The sequence below is a fragment of the Elaeis guineensis genome, chromosome 2 (assembly GCF_000442705.2).
Source record: "Elaeis guineensis isolate ETL-2024a chromosome 2, EG11, whole genome shotgun sequence".
Taxonomy (NCBI): Eukaryota; Viridiplantae; Streptophyta; class Magnoliopsida; order Arecales; family Arecaceae; genus Elaeis; species Elaeis guineensis.
Window position 1 is genome coordinate 95,193,133 of NC_025994.2, and position 27,422 is coordinate 95,220,554.

General features: G+C 35.7%; 1 protein-coding gene across 1 annotated transcript; it reads left to right on the forward strand.

The window, feature by feature from the left end:
• Positions 1-3,941: 3,941 nt before the first annotated feature.
• On the forward strand, positions 3,942-26,111 carry LOC140850791 (protein DETOXIFICATION 40-like). The gene is made up of 7 exons (XM_073252274.1): positions 3,942-4,296; positions 4,485-5,116; positions 23,059-23,115; positions 23,959-24,197; positions 24,663-24,781; positions 24,983-25,069; positions 25,846-26,111. Exons 1-7 carry the CDS (start codon positions 4,024-4,026, stop codon positions 25,915-25,917), a joined length of 1,479 nt encoding a protein of 492 aa, XP_073108375.1. The 5' UTR covers positions 3,942-4,023; the 3' UTR covers positions 25,918-26,111.
• Positions 26,112-27,422: the final 1,311 nt, after the last annotated feature.

Here is a 27,422-nt window from a genome sequence, read left to right on the forward strand (position 1 = left end):
AAAATGATAATAAAGATTGTGCAAGAAGCTGTGGATAGGGCACAGGCGTCTCTACCTTATGCTTATGCTACTATGATGTTATGATGTTAGCTCATATCTTTAAACATTATGGAGTAAAGATTCTTAAGGATTCTAAAATTAGGTAGAGGTAGTAATTTGCTGAAGCTAGTTAGGCATAATTTGTGACTATTTACCGTTATGGATCCTGAAAATTTTTTTAAGTCAGTAAGCTAGCACCTATATGGAGGGCTATATAAAATATGTATTTTCTTGAAAGCTGGCTGTAATTGATCCTTGGATGTTAGTGAGTTATAAAATAACTTTTAATAAATTTTGAGACCTTTTAATCTATTCATTTGAAGAAGAAAAATTTTAAAAATTTTGGATTTGAAAAAAATTTTAACTAAAACTCAAGATTTTACTTCTTATTCTTAACAATTTTAATTTTTCTGATATTTTTATTGATTTCAAATAGAAAGTATTTGCTTATTTATATTTATATTTTAAAGTTAATGGAGAGTAAAATAATGAAGATATTAATTTAAAATAAAAAAATATAAATAAGACAGAGAAGCAGACATCCACACAGAGAGTATTATATTAAATTAAAAAAATAAAAAAAAATGCCTGGATTGTAGGCGCCTACAATCCAATGTAGGTGCCTACATTGGATTGTAGGCGCCTACAATCTAGGAACTTTTTTTTAAAATTTTTTTAATTAAATATATATAATAATATTTTATTTAAAAAAATAAAAAAATTAAGTGTTTGTGGATTGTAGGTACCTAAAATCCAGATGTATTAGATTATAGGTGCCTACAATCTATATGTAATTTTTTTTAAATAAAATATCATTATACATATTTAATTAAAAAATAAAAAAAACTTCTGGATTGTAAGCGCCTACAATTCAATGATAGGCACCCACATTGAATTGTAGGTGCCTACAATCTAGATTGTAGGCGCCTACATTGGATTATAGGTGCCTACAATCTAGGCACTTTTTTATGTATGCGTCTACAATCCATACGTAATTTTTTTATTTTTTTAAATAAAATATATAATTCAAAAAAAATCTCTAGATTATAGGCGCCTACAATCCAGGCACCTTTTTTTTTAATTTTTTTAATTTAATATAAATTAATCTTATTTTTTTTTAAATTTAATATAAATTAATCTCTATCTCTGTCTTATTTATATTTCTTTGTGTGGATGTCTACTGCATGTCTCTGTCTTATTTACATTCCTTTATTTTAAGTTAATATCCTCATTATTTTATTTTTCATTAACTTTAAAATATAAATATAAATAAGCAAATACCTCCTATTTGAAATCAATAAAAATATTAAAAAAATTAAAATCGTTAAGAATAAGAAGTCAAAACTTAGATTTTAGTTAAAAAAAATTTCAAACCTAAAATTTTTAAAACTTTTCTTCAAACGAATAGATTAAAGGATCTCAAAATTTATTAAAAATTATTTTATAACTCACTAACATCCAAAGATCAATTGCCATCAATTTTGGTTTCAAGAAAATACATATTTTATATAGCCCTCTATATAGGCCCTAGCTTAGTGACTTAAAAATTTTTCAAGATCCATAACGGTAAATAGTCACAAATTGTGTCCAACTAGCTTCAACAAATTGCTATCTCTATCTAATTTTGTTGATTGTTCGCTTAGAATCCTTAAGAATCCTTACTCCATAATATTTAAAGATATGAGCTAACATCATAGTAGCATAAGCATAAGCATAAGGTAGAGATGTGCTCTACCCACAGCTTCTTGCACATCAAAATACTGCAACAAGAATAATAAGAATAAAAATAAGAAGATCAGTGCATATAGAACATTAGTGCACATCAGAACATCAATGCACATCCATGACGACCATGATTTTTTTGACTGATTCAGCACTTTTCCTGGCTGATTGAGCACTCCCACATGGCGTGAGGGGTGGGTTAAGTGGTGTCTAAAGTCGCCCTATAATAGAGTGACTTTCTTCCGATTATTTTTATAAATTATTTTAAAATTAATAATAAATCACTAAAAAATCCTGCAAACCTTGGATGGATGGATTCTATCCTGATACTATCAAGTGGTATGATTCATCGATTGGATCCTGGTGCGAATTTTAGAGATGGTACGTTTAGGCATGGAGAAAGCAGGAGTTGCTTGGGACGTGCATCTTTACTTTATTAAAATACAGGATCCTAGTAGGGAGGTTAAAGTGCCGGTGGGGAACCGACACAATTCAGACCGAATTTTTGATAAACGATATGAATTAGACCATACGGTATGGTGTAGTCACCAACTGTTCTTTTTTTTTTGCCATTGGATGGATTTTTAGAGAGGATAGAAAAAATACCATTTGGCATCTTTGAAAATGCCATTTCAAATGGCGCTTTCTAAACAGTGCCATTACAAATGGTGATTTTTTTTTCTGAATCCTTTAATTTCATGAACGATTTTTTTTTGGGTCCTTTAATTCTACAGAGGATTCCATAGAGGACGAGGGAGGAGATGATGTGAAGTGAAAAAGTACAATTTCAAATGATATTTTTTATTAAAAAACATCATTTACAATGACATTTTATACTTTTACATTATTTTTATAAATAAATTAAAAATATATTAATTTTATAATTTTTTTAAATATTATTTGGGTAAAGAACGCGTTGAATTTTCGTACCATCAAATATTCAAGAGCGTCAAATCTTGATGAACGGGTGTGAGTATGCGCCAACGCCTGCTATGAATGATGTCACCGTTGCAACTAATAAAAGAAATGGAGTCATGGGAGAGAATAGAATGATAATTTAGGAACAAAATAATGCGAAGATGTGCAATCTAGCGCTCGCACATGCTCCGAAATTTGCATCCGATGGTAGAGATTAGGTCTACTTTGGTTGGGGACAAGGGAATACTTTGTTAATCCGATCATAGGGTATTCCAAATTTAGAAATGCTCTGTAACATGATGTGATGTGATTTTGGCCCATTATGGGTATTCGAAATCATGATTTATTGTTTGATCTCTGCTTTTAAACCTTATGGTTGAAAACTTGTTGAGCGTGGATTAAATATAATTGATATTATCAGCATTCATATCAATTTTTCTATAAATACTAATTAACCAAACTAACATTGATTTTAGTCCAAAATCTTATGATTGTTGAAAAATATAGTGTTATTGCAGATAATTGTATCAGAAAAATATATTAAAAAGGCTATTTTATTAAATAATCATATCAATGGAAGTAGAAATATGCACACCATCACAAAGCGCAACCATCCCATTTCTATGGTTTACGATCTATAGTTGAGTATCAATAATTTATATGATGAAAGAGAAATTGCTAAAAGTATCTTATTGCAAATCAATATATGCTTATAGCGGCATCCATGCCTCACCAATTGAGATGCCATTTGGATCAAATCTGAGTTGGAGGATTTTAATGGCTAGTCATGGAAGGTATAAACGACAGCCATGCTAATTACAGTCTTCGTAGTATCATTTTGATTCATGTAATTCATGCAAATTTTCTTATTAATTCGTTCAGAACGATCAATGCAAGAGACATTATTAGTTAGACTCATTCTACTTAATAATTTTTCCCAATACAAGCCTTGTGTCCGAGCCTGAGATCCTGTCACCTCTGAGTTACCTCACCAAAACACCTCCACTCACCGAGCATCCCTTTGGTCCCAGGTAAACTCCGTTTAAGTTTCCTTATTGCCTTGACAAATATTTTTTTTTGTTTGATTGATTATATTTGTCTTAGTTACATTCACACACACACACGCGCGCGCACACGCACGCACACGCACACACACGCACATATATATATATATATATATATATATATATATATATATATATATATATATATATATATATATATTGCTTACCCGGCCATTTCATTCCGCCGTCTCTCTTTTAGCCGCCATCTCAAAGGCCATCCCCCAACCCGCTTCTTGGGCCCCCGGAGAATTACCACCCCTTGCCGCCGTCATCGCTACCAATGGCGGACATCGATGATCCCCACGGATCGAGAGGCCGCCTCGAGAGCATCCTCACCAACCCGTCGGTCCCATGGGTCCGCCGCCTCCAGCTCGCCACCATCGTCGAGATGAAGCTGCTGATCCGAATCGCCGCCCCGGCCGTGATGGTCTACATGGTCAACTTCCTCATGTCCATGTCCACCCAGATCTTCTCCGGCCATCTCGGCAACCTCGAGCTCGCCGCCGCCTCCCTCGGCAACACCGGCATCCAAGTCTTCGCCTACGGACTCATGGTATATAATTTGTATGACCATCAAATTGATCTAACTTATTTTCCCCGCCGCTTTACTCACGAGTCATTCAAAACGAAACCCTCATGTGGCCAACTTACAAAAAAGGCTGCTCGTGACCGTGATCCGTAGCCAATCCCATCTCGTAACCGCACTGCTGACAAAATATCCGTATATATATGCCATGGCAGCTGGGCATGGGGAGCGCCGTGGAGACGCTGTGCGGGCAGGCGTACGGCGCCCACAAGTACGAGATGCTCGGAATATACCTTCAACGGTCGACGATACTCTTAACGACCACCGGCGTGCCGCTGGCGGTGATCTACGCCTTCTCCCGCCCGATATTGGTGCTCTTGGGAGAGTCGCCAGAGATCGCCAAAGCCGCATCGATCTTCGTCTATGGGCTAATTCCGCAGATATTTGCATATGCTGCGAACTTTCCGATCCAGAAGTTCCTGCAGGCGCAGAGCATCGTGGCGCCGAGCGCCTACATATCGACGGCGACGGTGGCGGTGCACCTGCTGCTGAGCTGGTTGGCGGTCTACAAGCTGGGGTTGGGCCTCCTGGGGGCATCCTTGGTGCTCAGCTTGAGCTGGTGGATCTTGGTGATCGCTCAGTTCGTGTACATAGTCACGAGCCAGAAGTGCCGGCTCACTTGGACCGGGTTCAGTTGGCAGGCCTTCTCCGGCCTGCCGGGGTTCCTGAAGCTGTCCATCGCGTCGGCGGTGATGCTCTGCCTGGAGACGTGGTACTTCCAGATCCTGGTGCTCATCGCCGGCCTGCTGGATCACCCCGAGCTGGCCCTCGATGCTCTGTCGGTGTGGTAAGAGCCGTCTCATCTTTGCTGGCCCAAACCAGGGCCTGGGACGAGGTCCGATGGACCACGCAAAATCCCACGGTAGATTAAACGCCATGTCAACCTTGTGTTTCGGTTCTCCGTATTGCATCCACCAGGTGCAATCGCGTCAAGTCCCACGGTGGATAACACGCCCCGCTACCCGTTGTATTTCACCATTTCCCAATTGCGCGCTATCCACCGTGCGTATGCTCCGGGATTTGCTGTGGTCCACCTGGACATCGTCCATGCAATAATTTCTCGAAACCAAGCCCTTCTGATTACGTCACACCAGAAAGTTATTTTTTCATTGGAAGTTTTACGGACACGCTACAGCCGTGGCGAGCCTAATTTCCTGTTGATTTTTCCGTCTTCCGAATTCGAGAATCATCTCACTCTTGAGATGGTGACCGTCACTAGGCTACAGATTAATCGAGAGTTTTTTTAAAAAAAATAATTTATATAATTATCGTGTGAATACAAGGAAGTCAAAAAAAAAAAAAAAATTCTAAATAGCTTTGAGACCACCCCACCCACAACCATAGGAAATTCTCAATGTGCTCTGCAATCCGCCATCAAGGCAATAAAATTGACACATCTTACAATAGAAGATAAGTGGCACCACTATGGTGGAGTCATCCTTGATGATTAGGTAGACGGTTTTTAAATCTGCATAGCATGCACGATCTTTATCCAAGCAACGCGAAGCTTCACTCGAGATGGCTCGAACAAATGGCTCTCTTCGATCGTCATCAATCTAAAGTCAGACCTATAGGTCATAAAGCCAGTGCTACTATACCTATCTTTAATATTATCATCGAAGTTGACTTTCAGATACACCGAAGTAGAGAGCTCCCAAACAATACATAATCACTGGATTACTACAGGAGCAAAATAGAAGTCTCAAATCTTCAAAGACTTGAAACATTGGTCAACTTTATAGTCAAAATCAAGGGTCTCTCCTAAATGGGTCTCACCGACCAGCTCCTAGACTCAAACATCTGGCTATTCCTTGTCAGCCAGATATAATGGCCAGTATAGGCCACTAAGATACTTGCTGCCCTAAGTGCATCGTCCCCAATACTCCACCTCAAAAACTCCAAAAATGCTTAAGTTAGATCCTTGGCCTAAACTAGTGCAACCCCACTAGGCACCAGACTTGTTTGGCCCTCGAGCACAAGAATAGAGTATACTCCACTATCTCATCCTCCAAGCCACAACATGCGCAAGCTAATTGAAGATCTATGCCTCTATCCCTTAAAATAAATATGGTTGGGAGCCAGTCTCAGACCATCTTCCATAGAAAAAGGCTCATCCTCAGGTGCACATTGATGGCTCCATCCTCCATATCCACCCGACATCTAGTCGTTTGGTGGGCTCCCTCTGGTATAGTGGGTATAGATTAGCCATCACTATCCTAGAGTGCAAGAATATCTCTAGATCCTGACATCCCGACGATCATAGAGAGGAATCACTAGGGACAGCACTCTCTCTCCCATCTAATCCCTAAAAAAATGTGCCACTGTCACTGGATCCCAGCCTCTGCCATTTGCATGGAGGAGATCATAAATCCTCATGGAATTTGTCACCTCAGAGCTTGATGAAAGTCAACCTGACTCAATGGCAGGCCATCAACCCATGGGTCTAGTAGGAGGCTCACAGATTGATTATCCCCCACAAGCCATCTCATCTGGGGAATCACGTCAAGAGCTCACGTACAAATCTCTCGCCACAAGAATGAGGTGCTCTGGCTAACCTGAATCCTATTGCCCACAGGCCACGACCCATATCTAGCCCTCATCATCATGCTCCGTAAGATCTCAGGGCCAAACAAAAATCCAGCCGCATGCTAAGTAATCAAAGCCTCATACCATCCCTCAACAGCTAGCACACAATATCCCATGCCAAAAGCTGCATGACACCACCACCTTCAGGGTGCGACCCCCATAAGAATCTTCAAAACTGCTACTTAAACTTTACCACCAATGTCTTGGACAAAATCAAGTTTGAAAGAAGATAGATGATATGGAGTTGAGAATAGACCTCATCAGAATGACCCTACCCGTCATAGAAAGCACATGGGCTTGCCAATCCTCTGACTGCTCCCAAATTGCCCGTTCCACACCCACACACGGCTCTCCTCAGCCTGCGTCCTCGAGTCAAAATATATAGCATACTTGAGGAGATTCACCTTCTATCCTAATATGACACAATACTCCTCCAAGATCCTCCTAAATTCAATCGCATTCCAGACTGAAGCCCAGCCCCCTAGCATGCAGTTAACTACAAAAAGTAAGTATAAGATTGGCTGGACCCCTAGGACTGGCACATAGAGATTTAATACCAATCCCTAAGTCGCAGTGTGCAAGGATCGCAAGAAGACTTTAGCACAGATAATGGAGAGATAGGATGACAAAAGACAACCTTACCACAGCCCAATCGTGGAGCTGAAGAAATCTGATGGTGTCTTGTTGACCAGAATGGCAAAAGGACTATGAATGCATGCCATAACCCATCCAATTCCGCGAACATGAAAGCCGAAGTTTGATAGGGCTCCCTTAAGGAACCGCTGACTCATGCAATCATAAGCCTACTTCATGTTGAGCTTGATTGTCATGAGGCTGTAATGGATAGAAGCACGTGAAAATCACACATAAACTTTTGAGGGATGAGGACATTGTCAAAAATACTGGGACCATCGACAAATGCCTTTTGTTTCAGACAAATCAATCGAAAGAGAATGGGCTTCATCCTACTCATCGTCAGCTCGGCACATACCTTATACAATATTATGCACAAGTTGATCAATCTAAAATGCCTCAGCTTCGAAGCATCTGGCCTCTTTGGTACCACGACAATAAAAAAAATCTACTTCCAAGCCCTAGGTATCTGGTTAGTAGCAAAGAACTCTTATACAATAGCCATTACCTCAGGTCGGATGATAAACCAACATCTCTTGCAGAAAAGAGAAGGAAAGTCATTGGATCCCAAGACTTTATCCTTTGCCATAGACCAGATCGCTCTCCGCACCGCCTCCTCCATCACAACTCCAAGAAGGTCTCTGCTCTTCTGCTCCATAACCACACCACACAGAGGGGGAAAATGAACAGTCTAATGCCCTCCCAACGGCATAGTCCACCAAAATTTGAAGGAGCATACAATTTCTTGCCTGATCTCCTTATCACCTATTAGTCACAATCCTCCAATGTCCCTAATCGTCCGGATCTAGTTCCTATACCTTCAGATGATGGTGGCATAATGAAAGAATCTCGTATTCTAGTCTCCCTCCCTGCTCTACTACACTCTAGGCTTTTATCTCCACAAGATCTCTTATTGCCTCAAGAGAGAGTCATGCACGAAGAGGAAGCCTCGAAGGTCCGTCAAATCCTCTTCCATGAGCCCACCCACCTAGTCCTCGCCCTTCTGGACCTTAGAGATAGATGTCTCAGTAGTCTCAATCCTCCTAAAGATGTCGCCCATCTAGATCCTATTCCATCTAAGCAATTACCTCTATGTTAGCTCAAACCTTCGGATTATTCGATACCTGGCATCATCTCGAACCAGCAATCTCTAAACCTCCCTCATAATGTCTTAAGATCAGAGATAGCAGAGTCAAAACGATCAAACCAGAATATTCTCTAATATAAGAGAAATGCATTAAAGAAACAAAATCAGATCGTGGTCGAAAGTAATCCTCCGCTGGTGGTGTACCAGATGGGCAAGATGTCGCTAAATCCAACTATTATCGTAAGAATCCTATTGTTGCTCCTTGAATTGATTTTGATGATTACAAAGCATTTGAGAGGGTTACTAATGATTTTGACTTGAAAAAAGATCTATTATTTTTCAGGAGCAAAATCGTAATTTCACCAAGTTCTAACTCGAAAGCCTTAAGAGCAAGAACAGAAGATTGGTGATTTATTAGAGAAAATTTTATACTTTTTGGATGTATATTTTAAAAAAAAATAATATTTATAAAATTGAGTCGACCCCATGAGTCGATTCATATCAAATGGGGCTGAACGACACGTTATTTTTTGGCTGGCACACCCAATTGAATCGACCCCATGAGTCGACCTCTGTGCATGAGTCGACCCAATGAGTCGACCTCTGTTGCTGTGCACGTCAAAATTACAGAACAATCATTTTTTGTTCTGTGCCACAGAAGTCGACCTCATGAGTCGACTCATGTGTATGAGTCGACCCCTGCGACAGAAAAACTCCGTAACGGTTAGTTTTTCAGCTCGTTTTGGCATATTTAATGCTCATTTAATGATCTCCAACGGCTCTAAAACTATTCAGATCACTCTTCACCATCATTTGAAGCTATAAAAGGTACTTAAAAGAGGGAACAAAGATGGTTTTGAAAAGATTTTTCAAGCATTCATTTCAGCCTGAAGTAAAGAGCCCTCTTGAAGTTAAAAAAACTTTCATTTCAAGCTCACCAACTCCTCAAAAGTTCATTCAAGTCTTCAACCACCTTAAGAAAAATCAGAAAAGTTTTTTTCTTATTGTGTAAAGTATATTTAAAGTTTTATTTGCTCATTAAAAGAGCTACATTTATATTTTCATGTGATTAACTGTTATACTCTATTTTTAAGTTGATCTTTAGTTTTGGAAGGATTCCAAAATGTGGAAAGGTTGATCCAAACCTTGAATCGGATTGTATTTGATTAGCTTGTACCTAAAAAATAAGTATTCTAGCTTGGGATAGCTAGAGTCGGAGGTACCGATATTATATTCTAATTGAATACGGTTTAGTGAATTTGAATTCTCAAGTAGGAGCTTGGAGAGTGGATGTAGGTGCAAGATTGACACCGAACCACTATAAATCTTGATTGTTTGTGGTGTGCTTACTTATTCTTTATCTTATTTTCTTTTTCTTCTTACACTCTTGCATCTAATATCTTTACTTTGCTTAAATCGCTCACTTCAACTAACTTGTCTTTTATTACTTAATCATTATGGTTCTAGATTAATTTTAAATTTTTAAAAATTTAATTCACCCCTCCTCTTGGGTTGCATAGCTGGACAACAAGTGGTATCAGAGTCTGGTGCTCTAGCCTTACTTTGATTTAACCATCAAAGAGCAAAAGAGCTATGGTAACTCAAGTTGGTGCTTCACTAACCGAGGGGCAGTCCACAAACCGACCTCTACTTTTCAATGGATCAAATTATATTTATTGAAAAGCTTGAATAAAAATCTTTATTCAAGTATTTGACTATGATATGTGGAGTATCATAGTAAATAGACCACACACACCTACTAAAATAATTGATGGTGTGGAATCAACCAAATCCAAAAAAAATGAGATGAGGTTGACAAGAAAATGGCTCAACTTAATACAAAAGTCATGAATATTTTATATTGTGCTCTAGATATTAATGAATTCAATCGTATTTCAACATGCATGTCAGCTAAAAAAATATGGGATAAATTAGAAGTAACTGATGAAGGAACTAAGCAAGTGAAGAAATCAAAAATTAACATGCTTGTGCATAAATATGAACTCTTTAAAATGGAGCATGATGAATCAATAACTGAAATGTTTGCTCGTTTCATTGATATTATTAATGGTCTAAAAAATCTTGGTAAGTCTTATTCTAACAGTGATCTCGTGAGAAAGATTTTTAGGTCTTTACCAAGGACTTAGGAGGTCAAAGTGATCGCAATCCAAGAAGTCAAAGATCTGAATATCTTACCCTTGGAGGAGCTTCTAAGATCGCTAATGATGCACGAGCTAAGCATGAAACAATATCAAGAAGAAGATATCAAAAAGAAAAAGACAATCGCCCTCAAATCTACTGCTCAACTTGATAAGAAATTCGATGATACGAAAAATGAAAAGCAGGATGAAGAAATGGCCTTCATTACTAGAAAGTTTAAAAAATTTTTGAAGAAAAGAAGATAAGGAATGAGGAAGAGGCCACCTACAAAAGGAGAACATAACAAAGAGAAGGATAAGGAGCAATCTCTTATTTGTTATGAATGTAAGAAGTTGGGACACTTTAAGTCTGAATGTCCATAATTTAAGAAGAATCTTAAAAAGTACAAGAAAAAGGTTACGATGGCTACATGGAATGGAAGTGATGAGTCAAGCTCTGAAGAAGAAGATTCAAATGAATAAGACAACTTGTGCCTTATGGCACATGAAAATGAGGTAAATACTGAAACTCCCAATGACTTTACCTTTGAAGAACTTCGTGAAGCATTTTATGATCTAATTGATGAACTAAAGAAGCTAGGGGTAAGAAACAAAGAATTGAAATCAAAGAATCAATCTTTACTAAAAAAATGAGATTATTTCAAATAAAAAATTAATCTTATCTCAAAAAAATCTGAACTTAAAAAATGAGATTGTCAAGTTAAAACTAATGGTTGAAAAGTTCACTTTAAGTTCAAATAAACTTCAAATGATACTTGACAATCAAAAAGTCATTTATGATAAAGCCGGTCTTGAATATAACTCTTTAAAAAAATAAAAACTTCTGAAAAATATTTTTGTAAACTCATCATGCAACAAGTTTTCAAATATTACTTACTTTAAATGTGGTAAAGTAGGACACAAATCTTATACATATTTTTCTAACAAATCTGAAAATTCTAATATAAAAAAAATATGGGTTTCAAAAGGAACCACTGTAACTAACCAAAAAAGATCCAAGAAAGTTTGGGTACCTAAAGTGAAAACTTGATTTTTGCATGCAGGTATGTCTTGCATTCTAAGGAATAAATCGAAAATAGTATCTTGATAGTGGGTGCTCAAGACACATGATCGGTGACGAATTTCAATTCATCACATTTGATGCAAAAGATGAAGGGATGGTTACCTTTGGAGATAATAACAAAGAAAAAATCATCGATATAGATAACATTGGTATCACTCCCTCCAAATACATTGAAAATATTTTGTTAGCAGATAGTTTGAAATATAATCTATTAAACATCAGTCAATTTTGTGATAAAGGATACAAAGTCATTTTTGAATCTTCATTTTATATAGTAACTAGTCCTATTGATGAAGGCATTAAATTTGTTGGGTATAGACATGGTAATATTTATATGGTAGATTTGAATGATCTTTCCAAAATAAACATGTAATGCCTAGTAGCCTTGAATGCCAAGATTAATAAGACAAGTTAGCTTTGGCATCGTAGGCATGCACATATTAGCATGCATTCACTTTCAAAACTTATTAAAAAGAAATTGGTTACCGGCTTATCCAAATTGAATTTTGAAAAAGATAAAATTTGTGATGCATGCCAACTGGATAAACAAACAAGAGTCTCATTCAAATCTAAAAATATTGTTTCAACTTCTAGGCCATTAAAACTATTGCACATGAATTTATTTGGACCCACTAGAACTACTAGTCTAGGTGAAAAATGATATGACTTTGTGATTATTGATGATTTATCTCTTTTTATATGGGTCTTCTTTTTGACACATAAGGATGAAACTTTTCATGTGTTCTCAAAATTTTATCGAAAAGTCACTAATGAAAAAGATTTTTCAATTCAAAATATTCGAAGTGATCATAAAACTGAATTTGAAAATCAAGATTTTGAAAAATTTTGTAATGAAAAAGATATTGACCACAACTTCTCAGCACCTAGGACATCCCAACAAAATGAGGTAGTAGAAAGAAAAAATAAAATCTTCGAAGAAAATAGCCCATATCATGCTATGTGAAAATAACCTCCCAAGATATTTTTGGACAAAAGCAATTAACATGGCATATTACATATTAAATTTTATTTTAATTAGATCAATTTTAAAAAAAAACTCCCTATGAGCTTTAGAAAGGAAGAAAATCAAACATTGCATATTTTCATATTTTTTGTTTTTGATATTTTGTTTTGAACAATGATAAAGAAAGACTAGAAAAATTTAATGCAAAATTCGATTAAGCTATTTTTCTTGGTTATTCCTCTTCTAATAAAGCTTTTAGAGTTTTCAACAAAAAAACTTTAGTAGTAAAGGAGTCAATACATATTATTTTTTATGAAACTAACGATCTTCCTTCAAGGAAGAATGAAGGTATTGATGATGCAGATTCTTTTATAGAAGAGATGAAGGAGATCACCCTAAAAGACTCGACAATTCAAAATGAAGAAGAACATGAAAACAAACAAGAGGATAAAGATAAACAATAACAAGAATAACCTCAAGGCTCAAATGATCTACTTAAAGAATAGAGGTATGATCACAATCACCCCAAAGAATTGATCATTGGTGATCCTACAGATAGAGTAAGAACTCGTTCCTCTTTTAGAGATGCATACAATCATTTCATATTTGTTTCTCATTTTGAACCTAAAATCATAGATGAAGCTGAAAAAGATTATAATTAGATAAATGCAATGCAAGAAAAACTTAATCAATTCAAAAGAAATAATGTATGGATTTTAGTATCAAGACCTAAAAATTATCCAGTAATTGGTACAAAATTGGTATATAAAAATAAACTGGATGAACATGAAAATGTAATTAGAAATAAAATAAGATTGGTTGTAAAAAGTTATAATCAAAAAGAAAAAATTGATTTTGATGAGATTTTTGCACCTGTTGCTAGATTAGAAGCAATTAAATTTTTACTTGCATATGCTTGCTTTATAAATTTTAAGTTATTCCAAATGGATGTCAAAAGTGCTTTTCTAAATGGATATATTGCTGAAAAAGTTTATGTAGAACAACCTCTCGATTTTAAAAATCATGCTTTTTTTAATCATATTTTTAAATTAAACAAAGCATTATATAGTTTGAAACAAGCACTTAGGACATAACCCTTTTCATTAAAAGAAATCAAGATGATATCTTAGTTATACAAATATATGTTGATGACATTATTTTGGGATCTACTAATAAAACTCTTTGTCAATATTTTGCTAAGCTCATGCAGGGGGAGTTCGAGATGAGTATGATGGAAGAACTTACATTCTTTCTCGGACTCTAAATCAAACAAACAAAGAAAGGAATCTCCATCACTCAAAGCAAATATACAAGAAAACTACTCAAAAGATTTGGAATAGAGGGTTCCAAAGTAATTGGTACACTTATGAGCCCATCATGTAAGCTTGACAAGGATGAAGGAGGTAAAAATATAGACTTAAAATTTTATAGAGACATGATTGGTTCTCTATTGTATTCAACTGCTAGTAGATCAGATATTATGTTTAGTGTATGTCTTTGTGCTTGCTATCAATCAAATCCTAAAGAATCATACTTGAATGCGATTAAAAGAATCCTTAGATATTTAAATGGTACACAAACTCTAGGACTATAGTATTCTAAGGACTCATCAATTGACTTAATAGGATATTCAGATGTCGATTTTACTGGATGTAGATTAGATAGAAAAAGTACTAATAGAATTTGTCAATTTTTTGGAGTCAACTTAATCTTTTGATTTAGTAAGAAGCAAAATTCGATGGCACTATCTACGATCGAGGTCGAATACATTGCAGCCGGAAGTTGTTGTGCTCAAATCTTATGGATCAAGCAATAATTTAAGGACTTTGGCATCAAACTCAATAAAACTCCCATAAGATGTGATAATACTAGTGCTATCAATCTAACTAAAAATCCAATTCAGCATGCTAGATCAAAACATATTGAAATTAGACATCATTTCATAAGAGAACATGTTCAAAATAATAAAATAATTCTGGACTATGTATGTACTGAAAAATAATTGGCTAATATTTTTATCAAAGCCTTAAGTGAAGATAAATTTTATGAAATTAGAAGAGAACTAAGAATCTTTGATCCATCAGCTTAAGTATCTCTCTAATTTCAAGTTCTTAATGCCAAAAATTTATTGAACCAAATTTGTTAAGCTCAATTCTCATCTCTTCTTTTCTCTTAAAAGCTCAAAACTGTACTTCACATGATCAATCTCTAGGTAGATACTTTTTTCTCAAAATTTCAGATTTTTTTAAATTTTTTCATCATTCTTATGAATTTTTCTGTGCCATGAGTCGACCCTCAGGATCGACTCTAGGGTAAACTTGTAATTCTGTCAAAATCCTTCGGGCGCTCTCTTTTTATTAAAAAATTTTCTTTGAGCCGACTCAGCCCTTCTTCTTCTTCCTCCCACCGAATCAAAAGCTCTCCCTCTCTTCTCCCTCAAATCGAAGATTTCTCTCAAATCTCTCTTCCCATCGATTTTCATCCTTCAAATCACCCGTTTAGGAATCAACTTCCTCTCCTCTTTCTTTCTCATTTGGACGGTTCGAGCTTGCCCTAGATTCCACCTCTCTTCTCCAAATCGACGCTTCACCTCTCCAAAATCTTGACTTTTTCACTAGAATCCTTTCCTCTCTATTTCATTTAGTCTCCCAAACTTTTTACAAGTCCTTCTTGTCCAAATGGCTCCCAAAATGAAGCTCCCACAGAGAAAAAAATCTGTTTGCGGGTTGGAAGAGACTGAGTGCAGAAAAAGAATGGCAGCTGAGCCCTCTCCTGCTCCAATCCCAGCTCCAGGTCCTGCTTTAGCTTTTACACAGTCCCCAATCAGTCCAAGCAAGGTACCTCTCTCTGATCAAAAAGTGAAATCTGAAAAGAATATAGATTTCAAATTTTTTGAAAAAGAAGGGTTCTCCATTGGAACAAAGATTAAAAATCAAAGATGGGAGTTTTACTGTCTATTGAAAGAAAATACTTATGTTGATCTGGTCAGATAATTTTATTTGAATTTAAGTTACTTCAATGGAATAGTAAAGTCTACAGTGAAAGGTGTTGATATTATTTTTGATCCTTTGTATTTGGGACAAATTCTGCACTTGCCTTGTGAAGATTATACTAATATGGAACTCCCTATTAAAGAAGAAGGAATTAATGCTATCTTAGGTAGAACTTTTACTGGTAGTTTAAATAAATTAGAAGCCAAGATACTTTCAGTGGAGATGAGGCTATTACATCACATGGTAACCAAACTGTTTGTCCCTAGGAGTGGCAGACATGACCTCCTATCTAGTAGAGACATTTGCATCATGTACCATATGATCACCGAGACCCTCTTGAATCTTTCTACTTTAATATTTGAGGCTGAGAGAGATCCTGAACAGGTCTAAGGCTCACTTGCCTTATAGTATGGCACTCACCCTGATCTTTAGGAGGTTCGGAGTCAATTTTGAGAGAGAGATAGTTACTAGATTGTCTCATTCTAACACCATCAACCGTCACACACTGCACCGCATGAGTTTTTCAAAGACTGATGGTGGTTGGTCAAAAGGTGTCGAGGAAAGAGCAGAGGAGCCAGCTGAGGAGAGAGCAGAAGAGGAGAAACTGTCTTCACCCCCTCATGATCATAGAGCATCTCCTGATATTCAGTTTGTATCTGATCATGAGGCTGGTCCTTCAGAGTCTATGAGGAGGTATATTTCTATATTGCAGTCTGGGAGCAGAGTAGATCATTCAGAGATCAAACTGGCAAACGATCAGATTGAGCTGATGTCCCAACGTGTTGCCTCCATTTTATCTCAGCAGTTTGCCACCTCAGATTTTGCTCAGGGGATGACTTCTCAGGCTGTTTCAGATCAGACTATGATCCCTCATATCTCTACCATCTTTTAGATGCTTACTGCTCCATCCGTACGTATTGAGCAGCTTGAGGGATATATTTTGAGACTGACAAGCAGAGTTTTAGACTTGCAGGGACAAGTTTTAGCCTTAGTCCATCTCCAATCTATCTGCAGAGGCAGCTAGACTTCAGAGAGTTTTAGAGAGTGGATTTGATTTTTTGAGGAGAGAGATCAGGGGCTCCAGTGAGACTACTTCTACTCAGTTTAGTACCCTGATGCAGTCTGTGTCGAAAGCCTTGGATCTTTTGAACACCATCAGACTTTCTCTTCTAGCACATCCGTCGCTTCCCAAGCTCCAGGATCCTCTCGCCCGTCTACTCGTGTTGGTACTTCTACCCGTGGTCGAGGCAGACGTGGTCCAGATCGTGTCTGTGGATTTGATCATACATCTCCTCATTATATCTCTGACTCCTCAAATTCTGATCCCTCTAGCCATGATATCTATTAGATCTAGAATAGTTAATCTTTTTTTTTATTTTTTGTCTAAGATTTATTGTATGACCTTTGTATTTTGTTGGCTGATTGACTCTTGGATAGTTGTTATCCATGACTTTTGTATGATCTATGTATTTTGACTTAATGTATTCAATCACATTTTGATATATACATTTTTTTATGCTTTAAATTTCAATGAATGTCTTTGGATTAATATTTATGAATGGGATCAATTAAAATATTTTAATTATAAGATATGAAAAATAACTCATATATGTGTGATGAAATATTATGAATAGCAATATCTTTTAAATGAGCAAATTGATATGTCTTTTATAATTGCTATAGTGAGGAGGAGTAGAGAAATAAACAATGAAAGAGAAGGAGTAAAGAAATAAAATATAGTATCAAAAAGGGAGAGTAGAGAAAATATATTCTTTATGTTATCTTTTTTTTTCTCTCTTCAAAATCTCTTAAAATCTTAATTGATGCTGTCAAAAAGGGGAGTAGAGAATCAAAAATCGAGATTGAGCAATAAGCAATAGAGAAATAGAATCGAGAGGAATAAGCAAAATTATCAAAGTAAATGTATTAAAGAATCAAAATTGTCAGTAATTTTTAATTTAATCTTCAAAGCAAATGATCTTATAAGCAAAATTCAAATTGATCTTCAAACTACTCATGATGCATTTCATTCAAATAACTGGCTATAATATTTAAGTGATACATCTTCATAAATTTGAAATTCATATTCAATACTTTATATATGTTATACTCTACTTTTGCTCAAGTATTTTGTCATCATCAAAAAGGGAGAGATTGTTACTCATTGAATTGATTTTGATGATTACAAAGTATTTGAGGGGGTTACTAATGATTTTGGCTTGAAAAAAGATTTATTATTTTTCAGGAGCAAAATCGTAATTTCATCAAGTCCTAACTCGAAAGCCTCAAGAGCAAAAACAGAAGATTTGTGATCTATTGGAGGAAATTTCACACTTTTTGGATGTATATTTTGAAAGAAAATAATTTTATAAAATTGAGTCGACCTCATGAGTCGACTCATGTCAAATGGGACTGAACGGTACATTATTTTTTGACTGGCATACCCAATTGAGTCGATCCCATGAGTCGACCCCTGTGCATGAGTCGACTCTATGAGTCGACCTCTGTTGCTGTGCACATCAAAATTATAAAACAATCATTTTTTATTCTGTGTCACAGAATTCGACCCCATGAGTTGACTCATGTGTATGAGTCAACCCTATGAGTCGATCCCTGCAACGAAAAAACTCTGTAACGGTTAGTTTTTCAGCTCATTTTGATGCATTTAATGCTCATTTAATGATCTCCAACGGCTCTAAAACTATCCAGATCACTCTTCACCATCATTTGAAGCTATAAAAGGCACTTAAAAAAAGAAATAAAGAAGATTTTGAAAAGATTTTTCAAGCATTCATTTCAGCCCTAAGCAAAGAGTCCTTTTGAAGTTAAAGAAGCTTTCATTTCAAGCTCACCAACTCCTCAAGAGCTCATTCAAGTCTTCAACCATCTTGAGAAAAATCAGAAAAGCTTTCTTCTTATTGTGTAAAGTACATTTAAAATTTTATTTGTTCATTAAAAGAGCTACATTTGTATTTTCGTGTGATTAACTGTTATACTCTATTTTTGAGTTGATCTTTAGTTTTAGAAGGGTTCCAAAATGTAGAAAGATTGATCCGAACCTTGAATCAGATTGTATTGGATTGGTTTGTACTCGAAAAATAAGTGTTCTAGCTTGGGATAGCTAGAGTCGAAGGTACCGATGTTGTATTCTGATTGAATACGGTTTAGTGGATTTGAATTTTCAAGTAGGAGCTTGAGGAGTGGATGTAGGTGCAAGATTGGCACCGAACCACTATAAATCTTGATTGTTTATGGTGTGCTTACTTGTTCTCTATCTTATTTTCTTTTCCTTCTTGCACTCTTACATCTAATATCTTCACTTTGCTTAAATCACTTACTTCAACAACTTGCCTTTTATTACTTAATCCTTATGGTTCTAGATTAATTTTAAATTTTTAAAAATTTAATTCACCCTCCCTTTTGGGTTGCATAGCTGGGCAATACCTATCGATCCTCTCCTACACTCTTGCATCTCCCTGATAGTTATTATACTAAATAAATTTCGAACCAATAAAACTGAGGTCCACTAAGTCATTGGACTGAATGAAATCCCTTAGCTCCTTAGATTCCACATCATCCACAAAAGGTCTAATCCTCCCTTTTCTTATGAGTACCAATAATGCAGTTGAAGTCACTGGCCACAATAGTAGGAATCCCTTAGTCAATTAAGCTATCCACTTCATGCCATAAGGTTCTCCTCTCTCTATACTCAGTGCTTGCACACACACTGGACAAAAGCCAAGTAGAATCATTCAATTCAATAATGACAATGACAACTTGCTAAGTACAATGATAGAAGACATCCATAAAGTAGCACCAGTTTTACAAACAACAATGATTCCCCCCAACAAGTCTTGGGACTCCACCATATAGAATCCCCAACTAGCTGGGGATCGACATCGGATGCAAGCCAAATTGGGACCAGACAATCTTGACTCCATAAGTACATAGTTCAAGGTTATGTTGCGACATTATTCTCCTAAAAGTTGAGTGGAAGGATCTTTTTCTGAGCTCCGGACATTCCAAAATAGCATCTTCATTAATAACTAATGATGGGGGAAAGGCGGGCCCTGGGAAGACTTGGTCGGAGTGCCACCAGCATTCAAGTTTCTCTCCCTGTCATCTCCTAAGCCCTCTTGACCACCAATGGCTTGTAATGCCATTTTAAGATGGCCCACTACGTGCTCATGGCCCAAGCAATCTCCCGGCACCGAAGCCTTTGATTTGCTCCCAAGATTGCGCCCACCGATTGGTGCTTCAACAACCAAGGAGTGTATGCCAATGGTGGTGTCACCTCCGATCGGTGCGGACAGAAGGTGGTGATGGTCAGTCCCTCCTCTGGCTGGCAAGGAGTCTTCCTCCTCCGATGAGAGCACGGGCATAGGGATCATGCCCCCTCCAGCATTTTGCGGCCCGCTTTATTTCATCCCAATGTTTGAGTCCACCTCAAGAGTCCCAGGTGGACTCAAGTCAATAGCTCGAGTTGTGGCCCTATGGGCAGACAGCATCAGGCTCTTAGCCTGCTTCAAAAAGAGCTCAGTAGCATTAGACATATAGCAAAATTCTTTGTGCACCGTCCATGGTGTAGAAAATCTGATGTGGAGTATATTACTTCATCCTATTGGACTATATAGTCACCATTTTTCAACGCGCACTTAATGTCCATTTAATGCCCGCTATTTTACTTTTTCGTTTGAAATTTTAATGACAAAAATATTTTTTTCCTTCCGAAAAAATTATGACATCCTGTACTAATATTATGGCATGATAATTTTTCAATGATGAAAATACTTTTCTCTCTTTATGATATCCTATAAAAAAATTATGACATACTGTGCAGAAAGTTATGATTTCAATGTAAAATGCCATAATATCAGCACAGAATGTCATAATTTTTTCGAAAGATAAGAAATATTTTCGTCATTTAAAATTTTAAATAAAAAAGTAGAACTACAGACATTAAATGTGTGTTGAAAAACAGTGATTATGTAATCCAATAGAATAAAGTGGTGTGCTCTACGTTAGATTTTTTACATCACGGGCGGTGCACAAAAAATTTATTCAGGAATATAATGGTCCTTCGGGCTTGAATTTTTTTATTTTGGTGGCTAATTGGCTGATTTATAAATTTCATGGGACATTGGTTCTCCCATATTGAAAGGAATCAAATCAAATAAGTTGGTTTGGTGCCCGACAAGACGTGGGTTAACAAGGCAAATGCTTTTTAGTAACAGTTGGTTGGGAATGGGATTCCAGGTACACGCATAAATGGCCACTATTAAAAAATGGGCAGCCATCAAGTAATATATACAACATACGTGACACAACTCATATTCGTATGTGTATTATTTGATGGCCATCCATGCTTTGATAGTAGACATTCATAGTCGCATCATATTCGGTAACGTGCATGCAGCACCGCAATGGATCCGTGCTCGCATTGTGGAGAGCTGGACAGGATCTTTGTACTTGATTTCTACAAGACAAGAAAAAAAATCTTGCAATGTTTTTTTTCTTCTTTTTGCCGTCTCTGACTTCTCTGGGCTCCCCTTCCCCGCTGACCGAGATTTCTTTCAAACAGAACTGAACCAGTTACACTCTTCTGTTGGACCAAACAATTGGAAGCATGTAATTGATACGGATGAAAAAAATAGTTAAATGATAACTGTGTAACTTGTCTGTGTGAGATCTAGGATCTGTTTGGCCAAGTTGTGAAAATCAATTTATTTTAAAATAATTTTTTTTAAATAAAATTTAAAAAAAAATATTATGAAAAAAAAACAGTTTGTGTTGTACAAAATCATTTGATAAGTATTTTTATCAATATTTGAGAAGCAGTTTATGTTTGGCAAATCTTATAAAAAAAATATTTTTGATTATCAAATTATAAATATATATATATATATATATATATTTATTTTACAATTAATATTATTTAAATAGATAAATAATTTTAAATATTCATTATGATTAATTTTAATTAAATTTTTTATTTTTATTTAATTAAAATATAAAAATAAAATAATAAAAAATATATTAAAAATTAATAGGAGGGTTACGTAAAAATAAATAGGGGTAGTTATAGTAAATAATGATTTTGAGTAAAAATATTTTTATCTTGAAAAAATAAATTTTCTGCTTCTACTTCTACTTCCAATGAGAAGCTCTAATTTTCTGCTTTTTTTCTATAGCAGACAAACTACTTCTGCTATCACTCAGAAGCAGATTATTTTTTAAAATAAATTTGATCAAAAAAATATTTTATTTTTTTCAAAATAAATATTTTTTAAAAAATAAGCAGCTTCTTCTTCTATAAACACTTGATCAAACAAGCCACTAGTGTGCTATGCTATCGGTGTTATGATCCTCGACAGCCACAGAGTACTCCTGGGCAAATAAAGCTCACCACCATTACCTGTCCCTTATTTTCCATCCTTCAATTTCATCGATATGTGAGCCATACTTTCGAAGAGTGTCTTACTTTGCATGGTGTCACCTATGACATCAATGATGAAAATCATATCAATTGGAATGAAGTTAAGGCATGATTCTCACTTCATAAATTATCCGGATTCAATATACCAACGCAAAAATATATCACTAGCTCCTTAACCATGGATGGGAAAAAAAGGAAGAAGGTCATATATAATATATTCCATCCAAGAAGATTAATGAAGGAAGATAAGTATTTTATCCGAGATTTTACAAATGCTGATTAGATCTATTGAAATGAATTCAGACAAATATATGCTACCCTAAGTTTGGAATTAGGTGGGTACCTAAGCTGTTACTGAGCTTTTAAATCCTATATACATAAAATGGCGAGTAAAAAAACAACACTACCTCAAAGCGGAAACAAAAAATGCAGGGAACTAACCACTTCATTTTGTCTCGTAAGAGAGAAAATTATTAGGTCAGAGCTTGATCTGGCACTTGTTAGGAGTGATTTGGTCTTCTTCTGTGCATGTGGAAAAAGGAAGTGCACCTTGTCCAAGTGCTGGTTGCGATGCCTGCGTCCCTCACATGAGCAAGTTTGGGGTCCGAGGATCCAAGGCTCTTGCGAGGAGGACAGGGCCCAAATGAAACAACCATATGGCAGTTCAAGGCTTTGCAATAAAATGGGACTCACATGCCAATAGTATATAATAACGGATATTACTTAAATTCTTGACCAATCCCATTTCTAAGCGTTATATTATAATTGAACTTCGTTTTAAAAATGTTTTGTTTGTTTGCGGATGCAGTATGTCAATCGCTGGGTTCCTGCTCATGATATCAATTGGGTTCAATGCTGCCGCCAGGTCAGCGCCCCCCCAACTCTCTCTCTCTCTCTCTCTCTCTCTCTCTCTCTCTCTCTCTCTCTCTCTCTCTATATATATATATATATATATATATATATGTCTTCAACAAAGAAATGCTATTCGGACGAAGAAGGTGACTTATGGGTCTGATTACCAGCACTTGTTTATATTAGGTATTTATTTCTTAAGCAGTAGAATTAATGTGGCTGCAACGAACACGTCACAAAATACGGCCACTAGCTCTCAACTTTACGATTAGCAACAGTCATACCAACTATTGTTTGTGTTTTTCTGTCTTATGTTGGACACAAACTAGTGTCGTGATCCAGTAATTATAACAATTGCTTCCATACGTCTGTTGTTACAGGACCCAATTTTATGATGTTCCCACGAATCAGATAGTAGATTGAAGACTTACAATAGAACGTACGCTTCATATTCACAAACATAAATTGTTCAATACCTCATGAATTATTCATAAAACAATCACAAAGTGACCGTAAAATTGCTCAAGCATTACATCAACGTCTCAAAAATGTTTTAGTACCTTCATCTACCGTTAATAACCATTCCGTCTTACATCTCCTTCAGTTATGATATTATCCTTGTTTTTTATTATTCATCGCCCTTATTTTTTTGGCAATGTTTCTGCATTATCTTCAGAAGTTTGAAAAAAGTGTCCGAATTGAAATCAAATTATTGCTGACTGTGAACCCACTGATGCTGCCTCTTATAGCACCTCTCACCTTGATAATTGAAAACACGGTATCAATAGACAGGAACAAAGGAGATTTTAAATTATCTTTTAGGGTAAATAACTGATACAGTTGAGAACTCATACAGTGTGCGTGTAAGCAATGAGCTTGGTGCTGGCAATCCAAAGTCGGCGGCATTCTCGGTAGTGGTGGTGACAGCATTGTCTTTTATAATATCAGTGATAATAGCGGTAGTCATCCTCTGCCTTCGTGACTATCTCAGCTATATCTTTACCGAAGGAGAAACAGTGGCCCATGCTGTTTCTGAACTCACTCCTTTACTTGCCATCACCATTATCCTCAATGGCATCCAACCCGTCTTGTCTGGTGAGTACCATCATCCCTGTAGTATCAAGCAATTAAATCAGACTGGAAATCCAACGGAAGAGACTAGAGAAAACAATCAGACTGGACAAAATATTGGCAGAAGATTGAGGGCATCCTAACCTACTTCAGTGATCATTATTTCTTAGGAGACAAACAAAGAATCTGCATGAATCCAACAAATCTCTAATCTTTCCCTTCTTTTGATTAGAAAAACTGACTCTAATATGAAAAGAGACCACGGAGAAGTAAAATGATTTGGCTAGACATAAAAATAGCATGAGATTCTTCCATCAAAAAAAATTAATAACAATAGCATGACATTTGCAGCATCCCAACCTACTTTAACAATCCTTAAACTTCACAAGGAGACAAACAACTAATCTGTGCAAGACCAACAAAACTCTGTTTTCTTTCCATTCTTTCGTTTAGAAATGCTAATCAGAGTGGACTTCATGTTATAAAAAGGTGTTGCTGTTGGCTGTGGATGGCAAGCGTTTGTCGCTTATGTTAATGTTGCTTGCTATTATATTGTTGGCATCCCCCTTGGCGCTCTTCTTGGTTTCAAGTTTAACTTGGGAGCAAAGGTAAAAGCAATAGCAGTCTCACTATAAAAATTGATCTCAACTCAACGGCAAAACATGTAACATAATATATTTTCTTTTTGATTGATAACCTGTAATATTCTAATAAACCAAGTACTTTGACAGTATAGTTATATAACATGTTTAATTGCCTATATCATCGACCAAACAAAAATCTCATTGGATGAATATATATGTGTGCAGGGAATATGGTCTGGTATGATTGGGGGAACATTCATGCAGACTGTCATCCTGATATGGGTAACTTTCAGGACTGACTGGAACAAAGAGGTATCCTAATTTGCCATTCCGTTTTTTCCTTTGTTGATTGCAATCCTTCCAATCAAAATCATTACTAATCCATCAATGCTGGTTTGACAAGATAATATGACCAACAAGTCTTATCCCACCCCTATCTAAACACCACTAAACTGGGTCAGAGGATTAGATAGGCCTTTTCTGGTCTTAACAATGTTGATGTCAACCAACGTCAATCCTTAAATCTTTCTTCATTTCAGCATAGTTCTGGCATCAGCGGCACATTAAGCTAAGATTCATTATGTACTCATCCTTCTACGATTTTTCAACTATTTTCAATGTATTTCTACTTTCCACCTTTCCTCCTGGTTTTTAGACTGAAAGTACTTCCATAAAAGTTTTTGGACTATTTCATTACGGACCTTTCCATAAATCATTTTAATGATGAGTAGATAAAAGCCTAGTTCATTGTTATCATCATCATTAGCATTTGTGTCAAAGGCATGTGGTCATCCTAAATTAATATATGACCTTTTGCTTTATTTCTCTCATGATATTACCGGTCTGTGTATTGTGATGGAAGGCATCCAAACCCATGGTCAAGCATCTCTAGTTTTTACTTAACATATTAAGATATCCTACAGAAATCTGGAATCCCAAAATAATAAAATATATATGAATATATTACTTCTCAACCTCCCATGTACCATCACATATGATTCCAAAAGACCATAAGATGTTGGTAATCAAACACACAATTGCTACTAACTAATTTGCTTCTCTAAATTTCTTTTCTCAATCTTATGCAGGTGGATGAAGCCATAAAAAGATTGAATAAGTGGGAAGACGAGAAGCAGCCCCTTCTGGCTGATCAGGAGTAGCGAATAGATGCTAGAGACTTAACTCAATGTAGCCCTCAAGTTATACAACATCACCATGTTCTGGGACTATCTTTATCCCAATCACAATTTCTAGGATGTCAGTAATCTCCAATATTTACATGTGAGGGAGTATGGAGGGACGATGGAATAGCATATGGGAAAGTCAATTTTAAAAAGGTTTATTCAGTTATGTCATCTATGACCGTCTCAGAGGAATGAAAGTTAAAAAAGGAACAGGGAACACATTGGTTTTCAGTCTTAGTGGATAACAGATGGACATGCAATAGTTCATATCATTAAAGTTTTTTTAAGAAAAATAAATAATTTTAGATAAATGATCATGGCTGCAAATGAACCAACTTTTCATGTTAAAGTATTTTAGGTTTTAGTTTTACATGCACAGTTACAGTTGCAGATGAACAAACATGTTCATGAAAAGCTCAGGCTGGGATTGATAACAAGCTCAGGTGGAGCTTGTACAATTGTTAAACAAACCAAGCTGCAGCGCTCAACTATGTTAGGAGCCTAGTCTGAACACTCTAGGAAGCTCAGGCTCATTCAATCAAGAAAGAGTCAAGGTTAAACATTTGCTATTAAGCTCAACTCAAGTTCAAATACCCATTTCATATAATGAGCCAAGCTGAGACCACAGATTACAAGTATTTCATAAAATCACAGGGAGTCCTTCAGGGCCTATTCTTTTGTGAGTAAATATCATAGAAAAATTGATCAACTTTTTCATTGACCAACTTATCCATATTCTCACGCTTTTTAAGATGGATAAATTATTTTTTCATAGATAACACTTATCCATCAAATGGAAAAAAATCGTATCCATCTATCGAAAAAATAGTATTTTTAATTCATTCCTAATATGCCTTTAACCTTATAATAATAATATATTATATTATAACAAAGTATATCATAATATAATATAATATATAATAATATTTATATAATATATTATTATAATAATATAATAATATATTATATTATTATATACTATAATAACATCATAATATATAATAATATAATTATATTATATTATATTATATTATAATAATATTATTATATAATATATCATATTATATTATTATATATAATAATATTTATATAATAAAAGGTATTATGAAAAATATGAATAAATTTTAGCAACTTATCTAGAAAATTAGTAATGCAAAAGAACATAGATAACAGATTTCCAACCCATCTTTCAATGCATAAAAAGATATGGGTAAATTATTTTTCTATCTAAATGTTACCTAAGAAATACTTAAAAAAAAAATAGATTGCTGGATAAATTTTTTACCCTCAAAAGAACGGACCCTTAGGAGCATATGGCATGGTCATTTAATATTTTAAAGATGTATCTCATGTTACTGCAAAACTCAAGTCATTTACTCCCCTAAATGAAACTAATATGGATAAATAAGCACACGGTAACTTTTTTGGAATAAAATGGCATATTTAGTGCACATTCACAACTCAAAACAAAGATGGCAGGG

What these genes read in the sequence shown, in the direction of transcription:
- LOC140850791 (XM_073252274.1), top strand. Translation starts at nt 4,024, where the DNA reads ATGGCGGACATCGATGATCCCCACGGATCGAGAGGCCGCCTCGAGAGC. An exon ending in GGGTTCAATGCTGCCGCCAG is followed by an intron (nt 23,116 to 23,958) that starts GTCAGCGCCCCC and finishes GAACTCATACAG; the next exon opens with TGTGCGTGTAAGCAATGAGC. An exon ending in CATCCAACCCGTCTTGTCTG is followed by an intron (nt 24,198 to 24,662) that starts GTGAGTACCATC and finishes TGTTATAAAAAG; the next exon opens with GTGTTGCTGTTGGCTGTGGA.